Source organism: Cyprinodon variegatus, unplaced genomic scaffold (assembly GCF_000732505.1).
Source record: "Cyprinodon variegatus isolate N-32 unplaced genomic scaffold, C_variegatus-1.0 Scaffold557, whole genome shotgun sequence".
NCBI lineage: Eukaryota > Metazoa > Chordata > Actinopteri > Cyprinodontiformes > Cyprinodontidae > Cyprinodon > Cyprinodon variegatus.
In genome coordinates this window covers 504,987-532,687 of record NW_015151010.1, presented here as the reverse complement: position 1 = coordinate 532,687, position 27,701 = coordinate 504,987, and the positions used below count along the sequence as shown (strand labels likewise).

The window sequence follows — 27,701 nt, the reverse complement described above, 5'->3', positions numbered from 1 at the left end:
CCCCTTCCCAAAATTACTTCAAAGGAAGGTTTCCAGATGGATATGCGGAGCAAATCCATCTGGCGGAGTCAGGTTACGAGCACATAGGACGGCCTTAAGTAAACATATCACCAGAATGATTGTCATTTAGGAGGACCACTTATTTTGATGATCCACCCGGAAAAAGAACATCCTCCACTATACCTTTAAGTAAAATTTTGGGGCACTCTACCCACCTTTGATTATGGCAAGGCTTGAACTCAGCTTCATTTTGACTTCAGAGAGTTATTATTGTTGTCGCAATTTATTTAGTGATCAGGACGAAGTAGGAAGACTTGTTGTCGGGGCGCAATAGATTAGAGAAAGGACAAACCGTGGACCCTGTGGTAACCCCTCTGGGCCTATGAATAAAATGCTTCTTTAACTGTAATTCAGGGCTGGCTTCATGGAGAAGCGACTGCAGTTGGTAAGCGCTGCCGTCTACAACCATAAGCAATTTCACTGATCTGAGCAAATTTACAACTTCTGTCAAAATCTATTGCAGTGTCTCATGGTTATTTAATACATATGCATTATGAAGTGTGGTTAAAAGAGTTTGTGCTGAGTGAACTTATCTCAGGAAAGAATCGGGGAGAGAAAGCTTAAGTGAACACAGAGCAGTGAACACAGTGAAAAAACTAAACCTTTAGCAGCATTCAGGTTGGACATTTAAATGTATGCTTCAGCTCTAAGCGGCACTTCTACGTTGATTTCAGGGGCTGTCATCTCTGTCACTTTTCCAAATGTTTCATTAAAATACTTACAGGTACTTATCTAATGTTATGTACAGTTCATTTTATTTTTTACTAATTTTAGTAAGTGAAATTCCTTCTACACACAGAGTGAGCCTTTTGCTTTCAGGTATAATTTAAACCCCCAAAAGATACATACAACTGTATTAATTTAGCTGACTTGTAGTAAGACAATTAATGAATTGAAAAACTCCATTGAGGCATTTATTTTAATACACTAAAGGCCATCTCCTCCACCTTTCTCCAACTTCATTATCAGCACTAGCTGTTTTGCCAGCATTATATTTCATTGTTTATTCCTCTCTTTTCATTTCATCTCCCACATCATCCCTAAATGATCCAGGCATTTCGACTTTTAGCTATTTTCACCAGTGTGTTAGCAGCTTCTGTCTCTCCTACAGCCCCTTTAGGAGCAGAAATACAGCGACTGATTATTTTATTCACACAAACAAAGATAGAATAATTACATTTTTGAGATGCACACAAATAGTGACATATTACAGACACGCTTGAGCGCTCAAAGGAACATGTGCAATTCCAGGGTTACTCTCATAAGTGTCTTAACACTGGGAGATTGGAAAGACTTATTTCAGTTTTGTCATTCAGTAATGGATTGAAGGGGCTTAGATAGAAAATTACATTGCAGTACTTTCTTTTTTTATTTCCCTGGCATGTGATGTGCTGTGCTTGCTAACGGGTTTTGTATTTATTAGGACACTGGTGTCTGAGATGGATAAAGCAAAACGGTCTCTTGTTATGAACTAGATTATAATGCACTCTGAATTAGGCTGCAGGGTATAAATTTGCCAGAGAAAAAAAACGACAACCATTCATCTATGTGAAAACAAAATTTTTAGTTTAAGATGTCTAGGTCCACGTATTAACAATAATTTATATGCAAAGGCTTGAAAAAACAATCACTGCATCAAATTTGCCAAGCATCCCTAAATCTCCTTTTAACTTACTAGTGCAAATTTAGATCCAGGCTTTGTTTCGCTGCACAGACTGGTCATGGATGTAAGAATACAATAAGAACAGTAAATGCTTAGGCATTTTCATCCTTCTTTTCATGAACGCAGAACAACATTCTTATCTTGAACATGCAGGTTTTCCCAGTTCTGCTGGATGTCTCCTTTTTCACCATCTGTAAACAAAGGAGATGTGTTCTTCCAATACCTATTTGGGATTTACCATTTCATTTTTGAAAGGAGCATTTTTCCTTCAGCCATTCCACATGTTGAGGATTTGCAAGTAACAACTGAGAAAAGCAGCTAAAACATGTTCTTTTAAATGACTCTAGTGAAGACCAACCTTGAGAACAGGCTTACCAAATTCCCAGCTTTATTAGTATGGTGTTCATGACTGTGGGACTGGGATAGGGTTTTTTATATTCCATGCCCTCACGCTGTTGCTTTCAGCAAACAGTCCAGCATTATTCGGTCTGACAAGAGAGCAAATGCTGTGCATTGAGGGGTCAAGAAAAAGCACATTGTCCTTTGTCAGTTCCTCCCTTCTTGTATTACTGTGATTTTTTTTTCTCTTTGCATGTTTACACCTACCCACCTACCTACCTGTCTTTGTTGTTTGGTTATTGTGATTTTCATTTATTGGTGCACCATTATACAATGAAGACATTACATTTGAATAGATGAGCTTATTTGCACAAACATTTTTATACTGCATTACATTATTGCACGCAAAACAGCTGAGGCTAAATATACACACATGCTAAGATCTTCTCACACATACACAAACAAAAAAGTATATATATATATATATTTTTTTTTTTTGTTTTGTTTTTTGTTTTGTTATTATTTTATCTATTATTATGTTAAGAAAGCAGTCACGGTTAAAGTTCTTGCAGAAGTATGTGACATAGGAGTGTTGATTCACATAGTTTCCCTTCATAATACATTCCTCAGTGAAGCTAAATTATGATATGAACAGAAGACGTTTGAACTAGAAGTAACACAATTAAGTTGCCCATTAATCTACCTATTGCTGTCATGCATGTAATCTTGACTCAAACTTTGCCTGCACACAAACAAACACAAGTTTTGATGTTAAGATAAGAACCATTATTTTCTTTTGGGAGATTTTCAAGAGGAATAAGCTGGCATTTTACAATACATAGACAATCCTTCTGAAATTCTTTTTAAATGCATGTTTTAGTATTTTAAGGACCCCTTTTTCTTACCCCTCGTTTTTTCTTTGACATTACAAATGAGCATTGACTAGTGTGTATTTGCATTCATGTGGAGGTAGCATTAGCAACATTAGCAGTTTGCCATGGTTCACTTACAATCGGTTCCTTGTCTGCTTCACAATACAAACAAATTTAATACACAGCAACATTTGCTGACTGTCAGCAAGTGACTTTCTGACTAGTTGAACAGAGTCGGGGTGGTGATAGCGATAGAGGCTAGAAAATGTCACACCCTTCCAATGACCTAAATCAAGGAGGGTGACCAGAATTGTGTTCTGTGAAGAGTGTGTCATTGTTGGATTTCTGGTTTTAAAAAAAAAGCCAACATTAAAAAAACCAAGCCACTTTTACACTCTGGGATATCCTGCAGGTTTTAACTGAGGCTCAAGAACACACATTTTAACTTGAAAAAATCAGATTACCGTACTAGGTGATGATACCTTTAGAGCAATGGGAGTTTTGAAGTATTTTTATATTGGAGTATAGATAGAAATCCTTACCATTGGCTGCTTCAGGCTTGATAAAGCAGCCCTTTGGGAATCCCTCCTCTTTATAGCCACTCCAACCCTGCCTTCAAATGTTGTATTTGTTCTTGTGGCTGGAACATATGTTATGCCCTGCAGGCCAGCACATGTGACTCAGTGTAAGTCAGTGACTGTCATGGTCAGAAAAATAGGATCCAGTATTCGAGGTGGGCAAACAGTTAGATTTCTCAAAATGTTTATTGGAATATTAACCAAAGTGAAAAGTGTCTGCATCTAAGGCAGGAACCTCTACAGGAGGAGACAGCCGGTTAGTGACCATGCTTTTTGGAAGTGGGTGATAACGAACATGTGATTCATTAACCTGGTCTTATAGTTCACTCCTAGCCCAGAGGGTGAGATTGGTTTCAGCCGGTCGACTGTCAACACGACGCAGCAGTTGTGTATCGGTGGTAGGAGGACAGGCAGGGGATCAGAGACGAGCAGACGAAGGAAGGCAGTATAATCCAGAGGGCGAAGCCAAATCCGATGTCGGTGACAGGCTAAGCAGTCAGAGCCAGGAGGTCAGTGATTAAAAGAGGTGACAAGGGAGAATCCAGAACATAATTGGGTAACAGTTCCAGGTTCGGTACAAGGAAGACAGAGATCTGGCAGGTGTCAGAAGACAGGTCAGGCAAACAGATCAGACGGGAACATGTGAGCTCAGAGGTCGAAAGGCAGAACAGGTCAAGATCAGGCAGTCGGCATACAGGTACGGTAGAATAATTCTCACCAAAGGCTCAAAAATAATCTGGCACTAATAACTGTTTGGATAAATAGAGAGAAATAGAGACTAAAGCAGGTGGAACAGATGGACAGTAATGAGAACTAGGCGGAGCTAAGCAGGTGAGTGAAATAAGTAATCAGACTAGGCATTAAATGAAAATAACAGATTCCAAAACGCCAAGGTCCTTTAGCCAATTTGTTTCTCACATATATGTACAAATAAACTGGGAAATGCTTTCAAAAACCCAATTTCCTCAGCCAACAGTGAAACAGCCTAATTACAGGGTAATTTGACAACTGACACTAGCCTTTTAGGCATTGCGTAACGTCCAAGGGCGAGAACCCCTCAACCACTGTTTTCTTCAATTTGTTTTTTGTATTCATGATTAGCTGTCTTTAAGATACATTTGTATGAACAATTACAATGATAAAAAAAAAAAAATAGCTCATAGTAGTTTAAGAGTTGACATCCAGCCTTTTTCTACAGTTTTCTTGATAATTACCAAAATCCCTACAATTGTAATTCAGATTAAAATCAAATATCTATCAACAGTGCCTAAGGGTGCTTGTTTGATGCTACTGTGTTTTTTATTTATTTATTTTACAATTTGGATGAACTTTGTATAAGGCGACCATACACCTTATGATATTTTCAATCATTGTACTACTTGTGACCCCACTTCACAACAGGATATGCTCATGATCACCTGACTGAATTCAAACATGTTTGATTTTCATCTGGCCATACAGTACCCGATCGGGAGATTTTGGTGAGGTTGTCTTGAACCTCCAGCACTCATCCCCTCACTTAGCGCTGTCTTTCCTATTCTCTTGGCACTGAACCCTAAGGTGGCATCTTTCAAAACCTGTCTGGACATATGGTTTTGTTTTTAAATTCCATAACAATTAAACCTGAAGTCCATACTGTACATCAATAGCTACAATTTTTGATTTTAGGCATTAAGTTTTTTTTTGTCTGTTTTCATCACATGATACACACAGGGGTTAGCATTTAATTGAAAAACCATTGTTTATTATTATATTTTTTTGTTTTATATGGTAGTATTATTTCCCATGACTGCATAAGAAATTTGCATAAAGGTTTGAAGAGCACATGATTGCAGATACTGTATATTGACAGTTGTTAGCTCTTCGTTTGAAGATGAAGCAAAGCAAAAAAATGTTTTGCAAAAATTAGTTACAGCTTGTCTTATGGTAAGCTATTGACTGTTAATTAAAGTATTACAGGTGTTGTAAATCCATAGTAATTGATCACTTCAGAAAAAAGTACCATTAAAGAATGGCAGTGTGGTGCTTAGTTAAAGCTCTTTCATGTAAAAAAAACTGTTAAAGTAGAAACCCCTCCAAAAAGTTAAAGTCGCCCACTAACACAATCATTTTAAGTCATTTGTGCCGACCTCCTGTTTATAGTGTGGTATCTTCAACACTGTTGATAGTTTTAAGATACATACCAAACATTTAATAGGTTATGGTTTTAAAACTGCAAAAGCTTTCACTAACTTTTTATCTACAGTTAAGACTGCTGTTAAAAAGAAAAAATGAAGTACCACTGATGAGTTTTCTCTGGTTATGTCTAATATTTTGAGATGTAAATAGGAATGTACTTTAAATGTTTGAAAGGCTTGTTTAGATTAGCATTCCTTCCTCTTGTGTTTAGCGGTGTGCATTTGGCTTACTGCAGCTGCTTGAGCAACCTGTGTGTCAATCTAATAAATAATTGACTGGTAAAGAATGAGAAACGAAATCCACAATGACCTTTATGTGAGCACTGAAAAACCCCTGTAGCTGCTAATTCAGCCATTTGTTAGTACCTTCTTTTCTACTGAGACTGGAGGGTTTTGCGTTTTAAACCCAGCAGCTCACTGTTAATTAAAACACTCAAGGCTGTGTCCTCCTTGACTGACAGAAGGGTTTTCAAGGGCAATCAAGAAATACCTTTTTTTTTTACATCTTTTTTATACTAATTTAAAACCAGCAGGCAAATTATCTTCTAGTTTTACAGTATTTTGATTGTACTTTAACAGAAAGTGGAGAAACTGATTTTTAACTTTTTATTTTTTTGAGAGCCTCAGTCCCAATGTCACACAGCATGTGACCTTAAGAATACTATTAAAATTATTTCCTGATCTTCCAAATTAGGTTTGCATTCATTGTGCCTTTGTCATATGATTGTATTTTCCTGCAAGTAGAGGCCTGATCAGGGAGAAGTCCTAATCGTTAGTGCTTGGCAGGACATCCTCTGTGCCTGACCAGAAAACAGCAAACCAAGCTGAACACCAACCATTATCTGAATTGTCAGAGGTGTTTTTTTGCTAAAGCTTGTTAATCCTCTGAGATTGCGTAGTTAAACATATGTCCATCCTAGAACATTTCTAATACATTTGTACCAAAAATGTAATTTTTTTAGTGCAAATGTATATTTGCACTAAAATATACATTTGCATATTATTCAATTATATTTGTTTGTTCCTAAAGTATACATTATATTAACAAAAACAAATATTCCTTTGCATCAGTCCAAACAAATATCCATGTTTTGCAGACAGTTGGAGAAGTTTTGTTTGCTAAACATAGTCAGTGTTATCCTTAATAATTGTTGAGGACGATGAACCATTAAGTCGACTCCCAGGACTGGAGTGATTTTTAGCTTACATGAATAGTACTTCCTCTGTTGTGTGTTTCTCTAGGATCACAAATGTAAAGGGGTTTCATGTGAAGTAAGAGCTTGGTGGCTTCCTTTCTGGCTTAGTAGAGGTGTGAGAGGCTCCTACTTTGTGACCAAAGAGGACAGTCACAGTGTGTTTCCACAGCAACCCTGAGTTGCGGTTAGGAATCAAAAACAGAATGTGGGAATGGCAGTGATGTTTTTTTTTTTTTTTTTGCTTAAATTTGCCTTTTACGTCATTCATACAGCAAAGAACATTATTGCATTTTTTGTTAGATTTATGGGAGTTCTGGCCATTTCCTATCCTTCTCTTTTTATCATGGCATATACAAAAAGATAATGTGGCTTAATAGTCTGAATGGGACGACAAGAATGGTTCTACCCGAAATACATCAGGATGAAAACAAAGCTATTGGCTTACCTGTATGATCTTACTTTATTTAAATGTTTTTTTTTTTCTATTAAACAATATACTGTCCATCTAAGGCTTAAATTTGCATTCCTTATGAGTTTGTGAGTATTAGCTGAGTACTCCCAAGTAGTCAGATTATCATTAAGCAAATTATTAATCATAAAGTACAACAATCCAGTCAAAGTTTTAAGCATTCAGAATGCTGAGCTGGGTGAATCTCCATAGACGACATAGTGTACTTTTAGATTGTCCTGTGGTATTGCAGAGTCCCTTTCACAACATTTGAATGCAATTTCCATTGATTCTATCAGAGAAGTGGATATGTGCGGTAGCTCTATGCGTTGTGTCCAAACCACGTCAGTCTGCTTTAGTTGGTGATTAAACAGTGTAAGATACAATGCCTTGCATACTGATAAGGTATTGAAATAAAATATTTGGTTTTATTTTTCTGCTGTTTTCCAACCTGCATTGTTCTGATTAGCCATAATTATTCACAGTCCACATCCACTGTATTTGCACCAGAGTTTGTGCAGATCATTTAATCCATTCAATTAATTTCAACACTTATACAATATATAAAGTCTAAAGTATTGTGTGATAGTCCATATTTAGATTGACCCCGAGAGTTTAATCACTTTTGCATTTGGTTGAGAAGATTATTTTTAAGAAGACTTTCCTGCTGAGAGAAAAGCTCTTCTTGCTCTAAGCTTTCGAGGGTTTTCTGACCTAGCACTTTTGTTCAAAAGCACCTCTGCCCTTTCTGGCGAGCTCCACAAATGTTGCCTTAAAGTGACCACAATGCTGGAGTGACTACACCAGCAAAATTAATCCAAAGGAGAGGTCAGTACTGCAGAAACATTCCCTTAGAGGGTAAAAAAGGGTTTATTATGTGAAAAAATACTTCTAAATCCTTCAAGGCATTGCCAACTCCCACTTGTTAGTGCAGAGAAAAGGCTTAGGGTGATTAGACCATATCATGCTTTCTCTCTCTGCTTTGCCATGTTTTTTCTTTTTTTTTCTCCTTCAACAGGATTACTTTATCCACTTTGCTTTAATTGGAGAGTCATAGAGTATGCTTGGATGGTCTGTTACACTGAAAGGACAAGCCATTTAGTTGATGGTCCATAATCTATATATCTCCAAGGCAGCATTGTTACTGAAACAAAATATTTTATCTCCTGTGGCACACCGTTGGTTAAATAAAGCACTAAATAAAGCTTTCAAAAACATAGGATTTCATAATTTCTATCTTCATACTGTTTTACAATTTAACATCCTTTAATAAAATGGTAGAGTAACAGATAACATTCGTTTTTTCCAGCTATATAAAAGATAGTTACCCAGCACCACCCCACTCTCAGCTATTGTCATGCATCGCTTGTCGAAGCCTAAAAAAAGGCTGCTTGTTATGTCCTAAGTGAACATGCTGCACCTTCCCTCATTTACAGGAGACAAGTGTTTGTTTGGATTTATTCTTGTCCTCAAATCTATTTAAATGTAAGAACAGTATAGAAATGTTAAAAAATTATCATCATAATGAAATCTTTCTATTCTTTGTTTAAAAAAGGTGTAATTAAAATCATCTTTCGGCTTTTACTGCCACTTTGGTGTTTTTTTATTGCTCAGTAAATAAAATTGTTGTAGCATATCGGCTTATATGTATAAGCAGCTATTGTCTCTGTTTCTTTATATTTCAAAGAGAACAGGCAGGTTAATGGAGTGGATAATACATCCATATTTTTAGGTAGGCTGTCATCTGTCAGTATTTACAGGTTGGTACCCATTTATCCTGTGTGAGCATTGTGATACTATCTCTGTGGGCAAAGGGCCGCCTGTCTGTCTGCCCTGCTGAATTAACAGATGGGGGTCCATGGGGAATTGCAGCTATACGATGGTTGACGGTACCCAAATAAGGCCTGACTGTAAGATGCATGCGGGGAGGAGACAGAGGCTCCATGTTGGCAAAGTCAGGCCTCTCACATTCTTTAGCCTCTGTGAAAAGCCTTCTGTCTCTCATCACACAACAACCACCATGTGAGCATAGAGAAGATAGGCAGCTTTTTGAACTCTACAGATTCTGAATTTGTCAATGTTGAAATGGTTAAATAAAAGGTAGTCACCTCAATTTTAGTATTTGTTCTACAAAACATTGTTGAAATGCTTTGTATAAACCAGCTTGGAAAATAGATTGATTGAACTAATAGTAAAGCTTTCTTCTGTAGAAATTGATATTTTGTATCATGTATTTAAACAGCTGTCAAACAATGTTCACTAAAGTGCATAGCAGTGCAAAGGAATAGACAGAGGAGTTTTTTTTTTTAGGTAGTTCACTGAATTCTGTCTCAACGCTTTAAGGCCCAGTTAAAGATTAACTCTGGTGTTTCCTTTGGGCCTCTTTGAAGTGGACTTATACCAACTCCTTCTTATCTTAATTAGAAAGAAATTTGGAGGACTGAAGCGCTCCTTTGGAAACCAGCACCTCCTCTCGATAGTTTCTTGAAGACCGTGTTACTGCAGCTTTATCAGTCTGAAGTGTTTGCTCACGGTATTTTGAACTTGTTCATTAAACAGTTTTAAGTAGACATTCTACTATAACAGTTTTTGGGTTTCCAACTGTTCTTTAAAGTAGAATTTAAATATTGTTACCTAGATTATCTGGTCCAGAACTCATATACTAAACAAGGTTATGTTGCGTTATGGTGTTGTACTTGTTTAACCTTATTTAAAAACAGCTCTGAGTTCAGTTCAAGTCCTTTATAATACATTAATTACTACACAATGCTTAGGTTTGTGTAAAATTTTATATTTGTCCTTCGTTATCATATTTTATACATCCATTTACCTTTATGCAAAATATATCATATTCTATTCCACATTATTGTGTTTGCTTTCCTATATTTACCATTACAATTTTCAACATATCTATGAGCTTTAATGTTTCAGCCACTAAAAATACACATATGGTCTGCATCAGGGACAGTCAGAGACTTTTAAACGGGCCATACATATTATTGGCAAGCTTAACTGGCACAGTCTTTGTCTCAAAATAGCTGCCGACATCCATGTAATGTCATCTCCTAATTGTCAGAAGCTAAACAAGCTCAAAAGGATACAAAAAAGTTAATGCCACCCATGGAGGAGCAAAAAAATTGTGCTAATAAGCTAGGATTTATGAAATAAAACCTGTATGAGGCTTTATTTTATAAAAACCCATATTTTCATTTGTGCTTATATCTACAAGGATACAATGGTTACATCATTTATGTGAGATATTTTGAAAATTAACTTAAAACAAAAAAGATAAAATAAAACTTTCAATAAAATTTAATATTTTAGTACATTTAATATCATTTTGAGCACAGTTACCGTCTGTAATGGAAGAACAGTCATTTTCTGTGTATTAACCTAATGGTGAATGTTCCCTACTTTCTTTTAAAGCCTTCCAATATGCTGCTAACATTTCTAAATCCCACACAGTACAGCACTTACTGAGGTTAAGGACCAAGGTTCTTTTTCTGAGTTATTACTACAACAATCTGACACAGCTTTCCCTATTCTAAATGTTTGCACTAAACCCACAGCAGATAGATCTGTGGCATTTTCTCTCCTAAACACTAAAATTTCTCCATAAAAGGCCAAGCTTACCAAGCTGACTTACCACTGAGTGGCAAACAGCCTGTGCACTTAGGATCAGGCCAATCTCACAAATAATAATATATAATTCAACAATATAAGATGATTTCTCAATGTTTTGGATCATTACCGGTTTGGTTCACAGCAAATCTGGATTGTTTTGTTGTTTTCATAAAACTATAGCTTAAGTGTTTAGCTCTTCTTGCAAAATTGAGGCCAGCAAATTATGTTAGACAGATGGCTAAACTTTCTTTTTTCCTCCTGCCGTTGTGGAGGACATGCTCCACAGCTCAGGGATCACACATGCAGTGTTTACCGCTGGCAGGAGTGCCACATTGTTGGCCTTAATCCAAGTGGTGCAGTTAGGTCCTGCCACACAAAGGTCACCTGTCTTCAGAAGAATGATGTGGAACACACAAGAAGGAAAAATCCTGCTCTGTGGTAGACCTTACGAAGGCATGACTCATGCAGTGTTCCTGGCGTCTGTTTACCGGCTAATGTGACATAATATAATTCTTCTCATTCTGCATTTATAACCAAAACATTAAAGGTAAAAAAAAGCGCTCTTGTTCTCTTGTTGTTGTATGTTTCTCAATTTAAACAGTTTTGTAGTTGATGCTAAAGTACCTTGATGTGCATATGATGCAATAAATACATAGATATTAAGACAGTTAAAGCTTTTCCCTAATCATGCACAGTCACACATGTGCTGGGGAGGCTTTATTATCTGTTCACACACATGCTCACACTCAAACTCCCACATACATTCCCTCTAACAAATAATACAACACCCATGGTGAAAGCGTAATGGTTTTACGGGGCTTAAAGAGAAGAGGAAATGAACGCAGTGAAGTGGTCGGCTAGAGGTGACAGATTTACGGACCGTAACAATAAGGGGGATGCTGTGCAGAGACTTCCAGTTGTGCCCAACGTAAACAACAGAAACACTGTGAATTCCTCCTGCATCGCATCTGAAGCCTCTTGGCAGTTTTACTTGTATTCCACCTCTTTTTGTACTGTAAGCTATTTAGTGGATCACTCACCTGAATCTTCCTCAGCTCCTTCCTAACAAGAGAGGCCAGAAGGTCTTACTTTGCTGGCCTTAACTTTTTTAACCTTTGGCATTATCTTGGCTGCTAGCTACTCACATGGCAATTATAATATCAAAGCTTGATGCAGTTTCTTTATGAGTCACTGTATCTGCTTTGTCCAATGCTTTGTGGTGGAGTTTTCATATCCCTGCACGTTTGATGCCTGTTTTTGTGCCTGTGCTTTGACTCCTTCTGGTCAAATGGTACCATCCATGCCCTTCAGTGTTTTGAGCTTGTAGTCTTTGAGAAGAACTTCAAAAGGAAAGGATAAAACATTCTAGTTCAGTCAGGAAGCAGACACCCTTTATCTTAATTAGAAACGAAGCAATTAGATTGCACAAACCTTGTTTCTTTGGCATAGGGGTTTTGCACCCTTATACCTCCCACTGAGTCCTGGCTAAGACTCAAAATCAAATTCCTAAGATATCAAAGAAATCACACTAATAAGGGATATTACTTTACTGGATCTGACTAAAAAATATTTTAACATTTATTTAAGAGATACATACTCTGAATACTAGATAGTGATTTAGTTATTTGTTTTGTGATTTGTGCTTTTTTTTTTTTTGCAGCCCCATAAATTTTATAAACTTAATTTATCTTTCCAGGAGGCAACAAACTGAGAAACCAGCAGTTCAGACTTAATTGGGCTTGGATTTCTTTGGAGAAGGAACACTATGTGGTGGAGGAGGAGGGGAAGTTCCTGGAGGTGGTGTTGAAACGTCGAGGCTACCTGGGAGAGACTTCGTTTGTTAGTAAGTAGACTCTTCCCTAACCTGTCTCTTATGGTAATAGAATATGGTGTTAATGCAATGAAAATTGTGGTTTTCAGTTTTCTTTGTTTTTTTTACCAACATACCCCAAGATCCTAACCAAGAATGACTCAAAGACGATATTGTTTGGCAAGCCATTATATTGACAGACAGGCAGACCCTTTGATATTTTTCAACACAAAAGTAAGACTTGCTCAGATATTCAGTGGGTCACTCAGGTTATGACCTTTAACCTCTTTCCTCCGGCCAGTGTTTGTGCTCAATCAGACAAAAGCAAAGGACTATGCCATAATGGCATGCAAGCACATGCATACGGTCTAGTTTAGTAAAGATAAAATAGTGCACTCAAATTGGAAAATTTGTCTGAAATACAACTGTTATCATTCTCAGTTTTTCTTATAATGAAAATGGCTTTATGTTAAAGGTGTTACAATCAATTTCTCTCAGTATCAAATACATTTTATTCTCTCATGTTTTTAGAATTATTTAAGAATAAAATCTAGGTCCCATCATGGACTTCACTAAAGGTCCTCAGGGAGAAATCTCAGAGGAAGTATGCAACTAGAGGCATTATTGGTGTCTTAACAACATGTTCATTTTGTGGAGTTAAATGAAACATTATAAATGTAATTTATAGACATATTTTTTAGAGAAGTTTTCATATATTTTATATTATTTTATATATGAAAAATGATTGAAGCTTGACCTATATAGAGATGTGATGTACTAACTTTGATACACCAATAATCAGCGTTCAAAATCAGCGTGTTTCAGCAGAGTGGGCAGTTATGCTAAAAAAAAGTCACAGTTACTCTGAAAATCTGGTCAATATACAAATTTTTTATGAGTGTAGCGGCCCTTTGGCTGAAATCTGGCCTTCCTCTCCAGCGCATTTCAGCATAGACGCGGGTTATCCACAAACTTGGCTTTTAATGAGTATAACGTTTGCGAAAATTCTGTTTTTAAACACATTTACCTGTCCTTCTTGCACTCATGAGGGAAGCTCTGTGAAACCTGAACCCCGTTCCCCTAAGACTGTCATCAGCTCGGCTACCCAGGCAGGTAAACACTCTGCAGCCCTGACAGCATAGCAAGCTTTAAAAAAAATAATCCACTATACGTTCATAAAAAATCCTGGTAAGAACCCTGATGATATAGAAGCTGATATTCCTTCACCTCATGAAGACAGGTTTGTGGCATTATCATTTTCTGATATTTGGGTGCTGGTTATTCCACACTAGAATCCAACAATTATGGATTATAGGTGATATTTGCTTAGGATTTTCATTTAGAGTCATTTAATGATATGATGTTTTCAAAACATCCATTTATTAAAAATAATATGCTAAATATTTTGGGGCTTATGGTTTCTAACCCTGTAAGCCCTTGAGAAAGTATTGAGTAAACCAAAAATAGTAGAAATGCTGTTGCAACATATTCAGTTATTTGTGTTAAGGAAAAAAGAAGCTGAAATCTCAACCCAAACAGCCTATTTTCCCAATGATCCCTCTGCAAATTAAAATTAAACACCACCAGCTTTGTTATTTGCTACCACATTAACATTTTCAGTACTGCATGGAATTGCGGATGCTTTTAAATCAGTTCCTTGTGGGGCTGCAACTAACGATTGTTTTGCTAATCAATTAATCTGTTGATTATTTTCTTGATTAATAGATTAGTAACCGGATGGCAAAAGGATCCCCAAAGAAGATTTTTTGCAGAATTGAAGCTACAACTTTTCCACTTACGGATTTCTGGATAGAGCATATTGACAGATGAAAAAGTTGCTTTTTCTTAAATGCCAAATTGTTATGTATTTTTTGTTTTGTTTTTGTTTTTACAGTTTTGGGTATAATTACTGCCATAAGTGGGTTGCTCTGTCGGTTAAAGGCATGATTTAGAGTCTCTATACTCCAGTTAACGACTAATCGATTACTAAATTAGTTGATTATTTTTTCAATAATCTATTAATCACAATTAATCAAATTAATTGTTTCAGCCCTATTCCTTGAGATCTGAAAAGAAAAAAGCTTCTCTTATTGTGTCTGAATTTGTTTTAATACGTAAAGAGTTCAGAGGAAATTCTGCAAATGTTTAGACTTTGGCTTAGTTTGTTCTTCTTTTTATTTATTTTTTTTGTTGTTTTTGACTTTATATTTTCCTTGATCTCCTGGCTCTACTTTTAAAGGTGTCAACATTTTCCCTGGAGCTTTTTCCTATAGAATATAGAGGTGATAAAGGTCTGCTGCTGAGGAAAGGCAGTCTCTGAAAATCCTTTTCTTCCATGAAGATATTTTAGGGATAAATAAACTAATCTAACTATTCATACAGAATCAGTTATTGAAATAATTTTCAACTAATTTTACAAACTATAAAGAACAACCAACTCAGAGTAGAGCGGAATAAAAATATAAGCATTTTCATTTAAGAGGAAACACCTTCTTTGCAAATATGGTCTCGCCTGAATTTCTTTGTTGTTTGTAGAGAATCTTCCTGTACTCTTATTCGTCTTCTTCCACCTAATCCGAGAACGGGTCGCGGGGGCAGCAGTCTCTGCAGAACCTCCCTGTAATGGTTCTCCCCTTTTGGATTTTGAGTTTTTAGTTCTCTGTTATCTAAATAATTCTGTTTTGTTGATCTTTGCTTTATTTTTCATTTTGTGTTATATTTAAGCAGTCTTAAGTTACTCTCTGTTGCTCCCTTGTGAATGTCTCCTTTCCCCTAGCTCCCTTCTAGTCACTTCATCCACACATACTCCATCAGCTCATTACCCCAGTCTTTGTTCTGTCTCCCATATATACTCTCCCTGTGCAGTTTTTCAGTGCTTGTTCCTTGTTGTTACTTGGCGACTCAAGAGAGGGTGCACCATTTGATTTTTAATTTTTAATTGTTCAGTTAAAAAAAAAGTCATAAGAACAGTGTATTTCACACTTTAACATCCAACAACAATATATCTGTGATGGATGGGGAGAAAACTATGTTACATTGACTTTACCATTACTAGAAAAGAAAGTCATAGACATAAATAATAAATAATCAACTTTAAAAGAAAGAGTGGGGATAGTTTAATTTGACCAACCATGCCAGATCACACTCTGATCAAAGAAAGCCCCCAGTAGAGGGCTATTGCCTCACTGCTCAGTGTACACAGTGAGGGTTGCACCAGTTTTGAGGCCGCAGTAAGCCCACCTGCCATGAATCCTTAGAATGACTGCTGTGATCAGGGCCATTCATCGCATGCCTTGTGTGGGGCATAGAATTGAGGCAAATTATATTTCTCCTTTCATGGCTCTTTGAAGACTTCTAATCTTTCAAGCCTCATTGAGCACCACTGTTTTATCAAAGCATAGATGTGCAAAGGCGTTTTCTCACCATCTTCACTTGCATATCAAAGTCCAGTTTCATTCGTTAAAATCTGAAAGAACAGTTTATGAAATTGCTAACTTTGCAACCCTAAATCTAAAAACTGTTGAGTATTACTGTTCATGTTCACAAAAAGATTTCTTAGTTCAAATCACTTCAAAGTTTTTATGCATGGCTCCCTAAGTGCTTTTTTTGTTGTTTTTTTGGTTGTGTGCCGTCACATTTATTGCCCTTACTTTGAGTGCTCTTGTGTAGCTAGCTAAGACAATGGAGAAGCTCTATGACATTTTACTTGCTTGAGTGCTCCTGCCCTACAGGAACCATGCCAAAGTCGTTACCATGGTGAGCATGAGTGTCCGCCAAACAGTGAGGATGCAAAAGGGCAGACTTAGACCATTTCTGGCAAGATCAGGCTGACTTTCCTTTATTTTGTTCAAACCTGCATTTGGGAAAACTGTGTGAATTGAAAGTCTAGATTCTTGTCACTTTCCTGTATTCTACAAATTACATATTTTACTGATCGTAATTCAAGCCAGTCTCTTTGGTCGAAATCAGACTTGTTTGATGGACTTCATTAGACATTCATGACCTACTTTAATCAAAACTAAAATTATTTTACATAAGAAAGGGAAAAACTGTAAAAATTAAAATGCTTAGGGCAAAAACATTCTGCCTTTTTGTTCCAGACACATTCTGCTGTTCTGTTCCACTACGGGATTGACTGTATTCCCAAAGGATTGCAGCCCAACTACTGCCTCTCCGGGTTATAGACATGCATTAGGACGCCATGTACCATTCTGTCTTGCCACAGTAGTCAGTTTAATGCAGGACAGTGGCATTAAGCAGACATTAAACGGCTAGTCTAAAAGCTTTGCCATAATGTATAAAAAAAGGAGGCTAAAGCCCCTGTCACACATTGACGATTTAGACCAGCGTATGCCTGATGTAACAAAAATCTGCCAAAAACGCTGGCATATGTTGGATAAGTTATGGGTACAGTATGTTTCGTATAAATTATGAGCACTCTGAAGTACGCTGAAGCACGCTGGTACACGTCGACATACAGCAAGTACGTCGAGAAATTTTTAGCATGCTTAAAATTTGGCATATGCCAGTGTTTGCCATACGTAGGTCATAAGTTACAGTTAAGTTATCTGATTGTTGACATACGTTAATTAAAAAGTTACTCATTATAATTCATAATCCAAAACCTATGAGAAACTTGTGCATACGTTATGCGTAACTTACTAAGAACTTACCTCCAAAGCATATCAACGTATTTGACGTGTTCCAGACGAACACTGAACATGTTTCTGACTTACAGCTACTGTATAATGGTATATTGGCGCATAGCATTTTGGTATAAAAGGGGGTTCCCATTAGGAAACTGTCAGTTCTCCTCCAGACTTCATCCACATCATAGGGTGAGCGAGAAGGTGAGTGTGATGATCCTCCCTGCATTCACGGCCACGGCCACAACTAGCAAGCTTCTTAGCAGACATGACGCTGAATCTGCTGTGACTGCGAACCTTCTTCTTTCTTGCTTTCTTTTTCTTTTTCTTTATTCTTTTTTTGGGGGGAGAGGTTTTAACTGATGCTTCGTATTGCCCGTTAAAATTATCCTTGTGCATCATTTCTGGGCATTACGCTGCCTTGCGTTATGCATAAGTTAGGCTGTTGTTGAACATAAGTACTGGACTCGTTATGAATACTTTTTGTATAGGCCCAAATCTGCTAAGCATCATTTTGAACAATTTATGAATTGAAAATATGTAAACATTTCAATTAATAAAATAAGAATTGCATGTAGGATTCAGATACAAAAAAAGCAATCAAGAATAAACCTTACAGTAACTTTACAACTACTTAAATAAAATATTAAAAAAACTAAACCTTGGTGAGGTTTTTTTAGTGTAGCTGTATGCTTTTCAAAAGAAAATAACAAATTAGCACTCACAAGCACATTCTGTTTTGAGAGAGGAATTTTTTATTAGAGAAAATGCTGTTACTTCGTGACTAGAAGTGAATTTTATTTAAATCCTAAAATCCAGCTGGTAAAATGTAGCAGACAGGGAAGATCAGATCCTCTGGAGGACAAATATAAAATTTCAAAATGTATTCACACTGCATGGATTTTACCACATAACTATAACAACATTTTTGTTTCATCCTTCTTTGAGGTATTCGCACAAAGGACGGTACAGCAGTGAAGGACAAGGACTTCCGTGGAAAGGCTCAGAAACAGGTGCAGTTCAACCCGGGCCAAACCTCAGCCACTTGGAAAGTCAGAATCCTGTCAGACAGCGAGTATGAGGTGTCCGAGTCTTTTCAAATTGTCCTCTCTGAGCCAGTGATGGCTGCTCTCGAATTCCCAGAGGCTGCAACAGTGGAAATCCTGGACCCAGACGATGGTCAGTTACTATTTTATTTAAAAAAATCTGGTTGTAACTGTGTGGTTTAAAGAATTTTTCATTAAAAACTGGGAAAAAAAATCTTAGCTAATACTAAAAGACTATGTACATTACAGTTTTGAAGAGGTGACACAATCTTAACTTTAAACACCCATAATACTATTTGAGCTTGCATCAAACAACAGGATTACTATGCACTGCTTTCTATTAAATAGAGCACGAAAAGCTGACAAAAACAATAATTTTAGGGTACCATAAAACAATAATAAAACCAGCAATAACCAAAGTTTGTTTTTATTCTTAAGCAGCAGACAGCTCAGTAACAATCCTTTAACCCTTATCAAAGCTTTTTTCATGCTCAGATTTGATCATGGACATTTATCTTTCTTCTGGCTGAGGGTATCAGAGCTCTATAAATACAATGGAAATCCAGAAGATAAAAGAGGGCTAACAAAGTAAAAGTACTGTGAGAATCACCTTATTATGAAGTTTGTATAGGTTCTAATAAAAAAAAAAAAGCCTATGCCTTGATAGTATTGTATTACCTCAAATGTAATAGAACTATATCTGGTTGATATGGGATTAGCTCCATGTGAAATTCTCATTATGATATTATGGAAAGAGCTGCACCACAAGAGATAACAAGGTTGCTGCTAAGAAAAAAAGGTTTTTACTCCAGTAAAAATGGAATAGAGAAAAGCAATTATTGATCCCACAGGGCTTTACTGACTGGAAATAAGAATATGCTGTAAACATTGTATAGTAATAACCATGTTTAGCTAAAAGCTTGTCTTCAGGCAAAAAATAATAAATAAATAAATGTGCCTGAAGGCCAATAAAAAAAGAGAAAGTGTCATCTACCTTTCTTACACACAAAAAAAACCCAATTTGTTTATTTCTTTATGCCTCAAGCAGACTCTGTCCTCCCATAGCTAAAGCAATTATCATAGGATCCCACTGCTTATAGACTGGAAAATTTAAAAGTGTTCTGACTTCTTAAGGTCACAAACTTCAAAGGCATATAAAACATTTCTGTTTTTTTTCTTCTGAGAGAAAAGAAAAGCTGAATAGACCTTCAAGAAAAAAAAAACAGTAAATATGAATTATTTTTGACCAGGTTGATTACATTGCTCAAATTGGGAAGACCCAAGTATTGTGAAGAAAAGGTGTTAAGAAAAAAACGAAAAGCTATATTTTTTCTATATGTACCACACCTGGCTTTAGTTGAAAGGAATAAACACTGAAGCCAAAGAAAAAGTCTTATGAACTAGAATTTCACATCCCAGCATCATGATAATATATGCCAGTTATTGGTCATTAATCTGCCTCAGATAATTAGCTGATGTTGGGTTTTTATTAATTAAATAACAGTAGTATTGATGAAAGTGTTATAAGACTGTTTTTTTCTTTTCCTTTCATTTAAATTCAGTTTATTTCTGTCTATTTCTATGTTGTTCTGTTTGCATTACAGTTGGATGCGATTCAGCATTCAACTAATTAATCTTTTCCATTATACAGAATCAACAGTTTTCATACCCTCAGCTGTGTACAACATAGACGAGAACATTGGTGAGCTGCTCATACCTGTACGCAGAAGTGGGGATGTCAGTCAAGAGCTTATGGTTTTATGCTACACCCAGCAAGGTAACACCACCCCTGTGTGCATAAAAGGAAATGTACAAAATAGTTTTTGGTTGTTCTTTGTCTCAATCATTGTTGCAACTGTATGTGTTCCTAACAGAGCTTAATGATTTACTGTTGTGTAATTGGTAGAGATGTATCAATCACTTTTTATGTAAATTTCTTTTTACTGGTATTCATAAATCTTTGACCTGCCGATACAGATTGCAAACAATTCAGATATAACTTTAAGAAATACAATTTTAAATGATTTCATAACCTGATTTGCATTTTTTATAGCCTTCCTGTACCAATTACAGTGAAACATTTAATTAATAACCTATCACAGCTGTGATTCTGATCAGCAAGACTTCCCATAGTAAACCACCAATCTCTGTGTTTATGTCTTAGGTGAAACTAGCTCCCCACATTTTAACTCTCTCTTGATTCGTGCATGAATCTGCTACAGAGAGCACTTGAAATGTTGAAAATAGTTTTCTTTTAAATACTTTAAATTGTTTGTGTTTTGCGTGAGTTTAGTTGTTAACACCTAACACATACTGGAAATGGCCAACTTTACCTCTTCTTCTAGTACTGACAACTTTTTAGTGTGAAAGTAGGTTTTACATTTTTTAAAGTCACTAAAGGTTGCTTAATTATGTAATCAACTACTTTGCATATTGATGCTTTCGGGGAAGGGAATAACATTGTTGGAGAGACAAGCAGTTAGTAAATTCCTACATTCAAATAGAACTGCAACATTATTTTTAAAGTTGTACTTTTTTAGTGGAGCAACTCCTCCAGCAATCACTAAACTTTTCCAGCTTTGTAGCTTCCAAAAGTGACTCAAAATTCTTATTTTTGAGTAACTTACACATTTGTTCATTCTTTTGTTACAGTTTATGTATGCTAGTTTAGTTTCTTAAGTTTGCATTGGATTTTAAAATTATAATAAAATCATTAGGAAATTACTAGGCCCTATAACAAGACACAGTACGTATAACAGTTTTAATAACTGAGACATTTTTCATACAAACCACATTTTATAAAAATTAGAAGTCACAAGATTGTCATTAATCTCTCCAAAAAAACATTGCCAATAGTTTCTTCTCATTCTTGTTCTTCTATCATAGTGATCAGGTCACCAATTGAAAGAAAAGAGTCACAGCTTAGAGCTGAAAAATGGCCAAAACCTATCTGGCCCACAAGTGAGCAGCTCTAGTTATTTGAATTTCGATGTTGGTGTCTCTAGTATGATAATTTTGTGTGGTTTGCTTTTAATGATTAGATTCTGCAGTTTCTGATATTAAAAAATTATTAGGATTAGCTGCAAGCTTTAATAAATGCTTTTAAGAAACATGTAATTTGTCTTCTACCTCAGACTTTAATTGTCACCATTGAATAAGTTTCACAGTAGGGTAAAGCAGTAAGAGCTTAATAGATTGTTAGAAAAGATGAATCTTAATTATACAACAAATTATGCTTTGTATTGTTTCAAATTCATCTCATTAAATTTGTGCTCTGTAAATCTCTTCTCTGTCCATTCAGTTTCCGCCACAGGCACTGTCCCCACCACAGTGCTGTCCTACTCTGATTACATCTCCAGGCCTGAGGACCATCACAGCATCCTGCGCTTTGACAAGGGAGAGATGGAGAAATACTGTCGGATAGTGATAATTGATGACTCCCTGTACGAAGATGAGGAAAGCTTCAATGTCACCCTTAGCATGCCTATGGGAGGACGCCTTGGTTCTGGGTTCCCCACAGCCAGAGTCATAATCATTCCAGATATGGATGACGGTAAGAGGTGATTTCACTGATTGACTGCATATTAAAATGCAATCATAAGGTTTTGATTTTTAGTGATTTCTTGGCCTTTTTTACGTTTTCAGATATGTTTTAGAATTCAACAAGCCCCAGCTTTTTACCTCTGAATCCCATTATTTTTGTAGTAGGGTTCTTTTAACTCTACCAGATATTTTAAAAGTATCTGTCCTCGACTGAATGCTTAAAGCAGGAAAAAAATTACTTTAAAAAAAAGTTTTAAAATGTCAACTTATCAAATGGATAACTCAGTAGAAAGACTTGACCCATGTTATGAGCAGTGGTCATGTTTCAATTTATTTTTCTTACACTCGTTTATTATGTTTCTATGACTATGAGGCCTATGAGTAAAAAAAATTTGCTAGATTGTGTGGTCTTCCTCCTTTATGGTACGTAGTTTATCTTCCATCTACACTGCCCCGATTGTTGGGCTGCTGGCCCCCATATCTTCCTGATCCTCCCTTTGTTCTCTAACACCTGTCGGCCTTTCTCTCTCCCCTATCAGTCTGACAATCTCTGAAAGCATTGCTGAACATTGAGAACTCTGTGTTTGTTGAAAGGTAAAGGTGGAGCTGAAAGCCCATGAATAATACCAGAATTAGTTATTTAGATGAGTAAATATCCAACTTTAGCCCCATTATTTAAGTGGTTAAACTGCATTTGGATTTAGTTTACTTTAGAAAGCATAATAATTTTTTATCTGAGTAGAGTGGACCACATCAACAAAGCAGCTGTAGTAAATGTATGTGCAAACAACAGTAAAAGCTTCTAAAAGTGACCTTAAAAGGATCCAGGGTTTGACTGTGGAAAGAATCTGGCTTGTAATGACTTCTGGGATTAAAAATCTGTAATTTTCTTTAAGCATTTTACAGATCTATTTATATGAACAAGTTAAAACTGTTTGTGAATGTTGTATTTCAAAGGATTGTCAAGATATACATTTCTGTAATTATTTTCCAAGTAATGCTGTTGAGTTATTTGCAGCTTCGCTCACTGCTTCCTTCTGAAGTTTATGTTAAGTTGATGAATTCAGATTTATTCATCTAAACTGCTTTGAGATGGAGGATGCTACATGTTTAAAAAAGCTTCTAGCTTTTATAGCCCGGGGTGAGACTGAACGCTGTGAGTCTTTGACCCTTACTGCTCTTGAGTATTGACTACAGCTGCTTAGACTTACCATTCAGTTTTAATGGGATTCAGTTTGCTTTATGAAATTTCCTTCCCCAGTAAAACTATAAAATATCAATTTACTGCTCTTACCTGTATCAGTGTCATTAAAGCTTCACAGAGAAACTTTTGGCCACTAGGGCAGAGGTCTTCAATATGGGGTCCGCGACCCCTAGGGAGTCCACAGAGGTACAGCATGGGGGTCCTGGAAATTTTGGTTGATTAGACCTTTTTTTATATATTCCCCCCTGCAATTTTTTCCACTAATTAAATGTCTTTAAATGCACGTTAAATGCATTCAACACACTGAAGTAAACAGATAAATGGAGGCAGAAAATGTCTTTCAGTCATCAATGCACACATTCAGTGACACACAAGAGCTCTTTGCACCTGGGCACCGTTTCATTCACAACACCTGTCCCATCAACTAGGAATTAGAATTAGAAATACTTAAGTAATCCTAGGGCAAAATTACTTTAGTTAAATTGCTACATCTATAATAGAGTGACTATAGGACCAGTTTGATATAACACAATTTCATACCATATATATAAATAGGGGGTCCCCACTCCATCTCCCCATCAGTTTGGGGGTCCCTGGCCTGGAAAACGTCATCTAGCACCCCTAGTGGCCACAAGCGCCTCAGCACCAACGCAAAAGCCAACAAACAGTCAGCCGGCAAGCCTCCTGTGTCTTCATTTTCATAATTATCAGCATCTTTATTTGTAGAGCCCTTTAAAACAACTACAACTAAGAACTGAGTGCTGAAATTAGCTAAAAATAATAAAACACAATAAAAGAATAAAATACAGAATACAAATATTAAATAAGGCAATAATATGAATTTGTTTAAGCTAAATCAAAAAGGTCACAACAACTAAGTACTGCCAGTGAAGTCTTGAACCATGTTTTAAGATTCAGCAGGGAAAGAGCCTCCCTAATGTGCAGCGGGAGGTTATTCCATAAACAAGGAGCTGCGATAGAAAAGGCTATTACCCCTCTAAGCTTCATCTTAAACCTCAGTACCTGCAGGAGCTGCTGTTCTGCTGACTTGAGGGACCGTATTTTGACTGAGGACATTCTAGATGTCTTGGTTCAGCTCGGAGGGCGTGAGTAACAACGCTGCTCTCTGGAGAGCACCGCCTCGGCAGGCCGGACCGCCCAGCATGGAACAGCAGCAGGGGAGCTCTTGTAAACAGCTGCTGGGTGGACGGGGTGTGTCGGTTAGATTTCTTTTGTAGCCTGCTTGCTTTCTCTGCCTGTATTTTGCTTCTACTAAACATCAAAAATAATTAAAAAAAAAGATATATGACTATACTAGGAGCAAATGCTGCTGCTCTCTGGAGAGCACCGCCGGGAAAGGCCGGACTGAGCCTTACGGAGGACCAGCTTGCTCCGGTGAACACCCTCAGCCTCCTGGCTTTCTCTGCCTGTGCTTTGCTTCTACTAAACATCAAAAATAATAAAGATATATGACTCTATACTAGGAGCAAAGTTTTAACTGACCAGTTTAATAAATAAGTTGAGAAACTCCTTTCCAAGATCGACTCTCTTTCATGTTTTCTTTTTTTGGCTACCTCAGGTTTAAACTTTTTCCTTACCTCAGCCATGACCAGTAGTCGAGCAGACAGAAAAACTGTAAAGAAAAACCCTTAGCTCCATGACTGTCTAAGAGGCCGTGGCCGTAAAGTGTTACGTTCTTCCAGGTCACATGACCTGTCAAAAGATGGCGCATCTTATCCCAACTTACATAGTAGGTAATTCAAGAGGGGAGCCCCACTTGTAGCATTGATGGTGTCAAGCACTGTATATTGGCCTGAGGAATCATTTAAAATAACTCAGATGCATAAACTCTGTATGTGGTGACGTTTACAGCGTTGGTGGTTGCTTCAGCTAGCAGTTGGATATATTGATAAAAAGAGCTACTCCTCACAATCCTAAAACAATAAAAAAAATGTGGTATGATGGAAGTAAAAACTGAAAGGACACTAAAGAGTCTAAATCACATTGCTTATGTTTTTTGAACCCATTCCCCTTTGTCACTTGAGCCATACAAAGGAGAGAAGGGCCAGTTGTGAAGCTGGTGTTCTGACTATCCCCGCTACCCTTCAAAGCACCGAATGTATATATTATGTAAAGCAGAAGACCTTTGAGTCTAGCAGGAAAGCGGTCCATCGGACAGCCGGCTAAAGTCTTTAGCTGCTCCGACTGTTTTTAATTTCACCACCAAAAAAACTGGCCGCTAATGACCACCTAAAATACTCTGCCACATCAATATGTTGTAATGACTGTGTGAAAATGCGCTAAGCAGGCAGAGCAGCAACATACAGTAAAGTTATGTTGGCAGTTAATAATTAATCAACTATGGCATTAACTCCCAAAAAAATAAACTTCCATCAATAGATATTAGTTCTCTGGCAGTCAGGTTATCGTAAAGTCTTTGCTCTCCGTCACCATCCTGTGGAATTTATTCCTGAAAAGCATTTACCACTGGGTTCATAGACATGTGATTAATACCATTCTTGCTCTTTTATATTTATAAACTTAGAATACATTAAAGTTTGCAGTTGCAATGTGACCTACTGTGAGAAAATCCAATAGCATGAAACCAATGTTCCTTATATTTAAGGGCGCTGTGTTGCAGAGGTTTTATTGATTGCCACTTTAGCCAGATTTTTTAAGGATTCTCACCTAACAATGGGAATTATGACCTTTTAATAGAGAAGGGGAGTTAGACTGTATGTATGAAAAAAACTAGGGTTGCAAATGCAATAAGTGGGGAAGTTGCAGGTGATCCACAAACATCATATCCGCTGTATATAGAACCTGTAAAGGAACATCCGGGGCACAGAAAAGTAACTTACAAAAACATGTTAATAATTGTGCTTCCTTCTGGGTTGATTTCTGCTGCACTTTCATAACACCATCAAAATGCATTGTATAATACAGTCATAAGGTCTTGACCTTGAAGGTTGTCCAAGATGTGCTCCACTGCACACTCAGGGTCAACTAAAACAGGCTCCAGTCACCCACTGCCCTTTAGATGTGAAGCTTTATACAGGAAATGCATTAATGCTGTAAAAACATGAAGTGTGAGGAGAAATAATATGGTGTCAACTCTTCATGTCTTCCTGAAGGAGTTGATGATGAAAAAGCTAGAGCACTGAAGTTGAAGTAAACAGCTCTGAGGCAAGCAGAGCAAAATTGATCTCCTGCTTGAAAGAGTGGAGAGGCTGCAGCAGAAGTTTCATTCCCGCTGTTAGTGCAGCTGTTGTAGCCACAGTCAGGATTTTAATCCAGGCTCTAGACCCTAAGTACACATACTGTGTGAGTTTAAAGTAAATGGGGGCATCACATCCTTCTTTGTCATCTCTCTTTTAGAATAGCTTTCAAGTACAGCACTTATATGTGCAGAAAGCGTCTGTGCCCAGCCAAGCACCTGCCCGAGCCTGAGATGTCTATATGCTCAACGGCCCCAGGAGGCTTTTCAGCAGCTTTGCAAGGTTGTACTGTAGGCTCCAATATAAAAAAAAAATACAACCTACTGATTTAAGCATAATGCATTTCAGCAAGATGCCTTCGTTCCAAGCAAGCAGACTAAAGCACCTTTATGAAATTAGATGCGGGTCAATAATTTAAATTTTGCTTGCTTTATTCAGGGGGTCTTTGCCAGCCTTTAATAAAAATGCAACAAACCACCAAAGTGAAGTAAAGTTTAGATTTTGTTTAGTAGCTTTTCTTCTTATTAAATTAAAAGTAAGCCACTCCAATAACCTGTTTTGCCAGCAGGTAACAAGGAGGGAAAGATAGTTTTTACAACTTTAAAGTATTATGACATCCTCCTCAAAGAGTACCTGTATATGTAAGTGATCAGGATGGATGGTAAAAAACTGATCATGCAGGTATAGATCAGCTTTATGAATTCTTTTTCAAATTTAGATTACACTGCTTAAACCTGAAGATGTGTGATTAGAGTATTGAATTTGACTTTTTAAAGGACAATGATATTGTTATTTCACTTTTGGAAATTTTGAAACATTTTCCAAATAACTTACTCAAAGACCAAGTTTTTCACCTGGTGATCTGTAAAGATGACGGTTGAACATTTTGATCATTCAATAAAAAAAAATTGAGTATCTTAATGCTATTTTTCCTTTTTATGTTATTTTAATACATTTTTTAGTAAATTACATATTCTTTATAAATGTCTTGATATTTATATGGTATATTTATATATGTTGATTTGTTACTTACACATATAGTGACATGTATTATTACAATAACTAAAGTGATAACACAATAGGAGGTGGGAGTTAATGTGTTTTCCCTCTCCTTTCTGAACTGATTTATGTATCTTTTCTTTTGTGACCTCTTCAAAGATAGAAGCAGCCGGTCTGCTGATCTAACAGCACACAAATGTAGGGATGGAGCAGTTCTGATAAATAAGAAGAGGTCAGCTCATTTTGACTTTTAATAGCAAATAAAATCATTTTCAGAT

The 27,701-nt window shown here is 36.7% G+C and overlaps 1 protein-coding gene across 2 annotated transcripts in view; it reads left to right on the top strand.

Annotated features, from left to right (window-relative positions):
• Positions 1–27,701, top strand: part of LOC107095567 (FRAS1-related extracellular matrix protein 2-like) — a 75,816-nt gene that overhangs the window by 20,882 nt on the left and 27,233 nt on the right. For both annotated transcript variants that reach the window (XM_015391705.1, XM_015391706.1), the window contains exons 3-6: positions 12,654–12,800; positions 18,362–18,592; positions 20,111–20,236; positions 21,761–22,012. In XM_015391705.1, the coding sequence (XP_015247191.1) occupies positions 12,654–12,800; positions 18,362–18,592; positions 20,111–20,236; positions 21,761–22,012 (756 nt within the window). The remainder of the gene's footprint in view (positions 1–12,653; positions 12,801–18,361; positions 18,593–20,110; positions 20,237–21,760; positions 22,013–27,701) is intronic.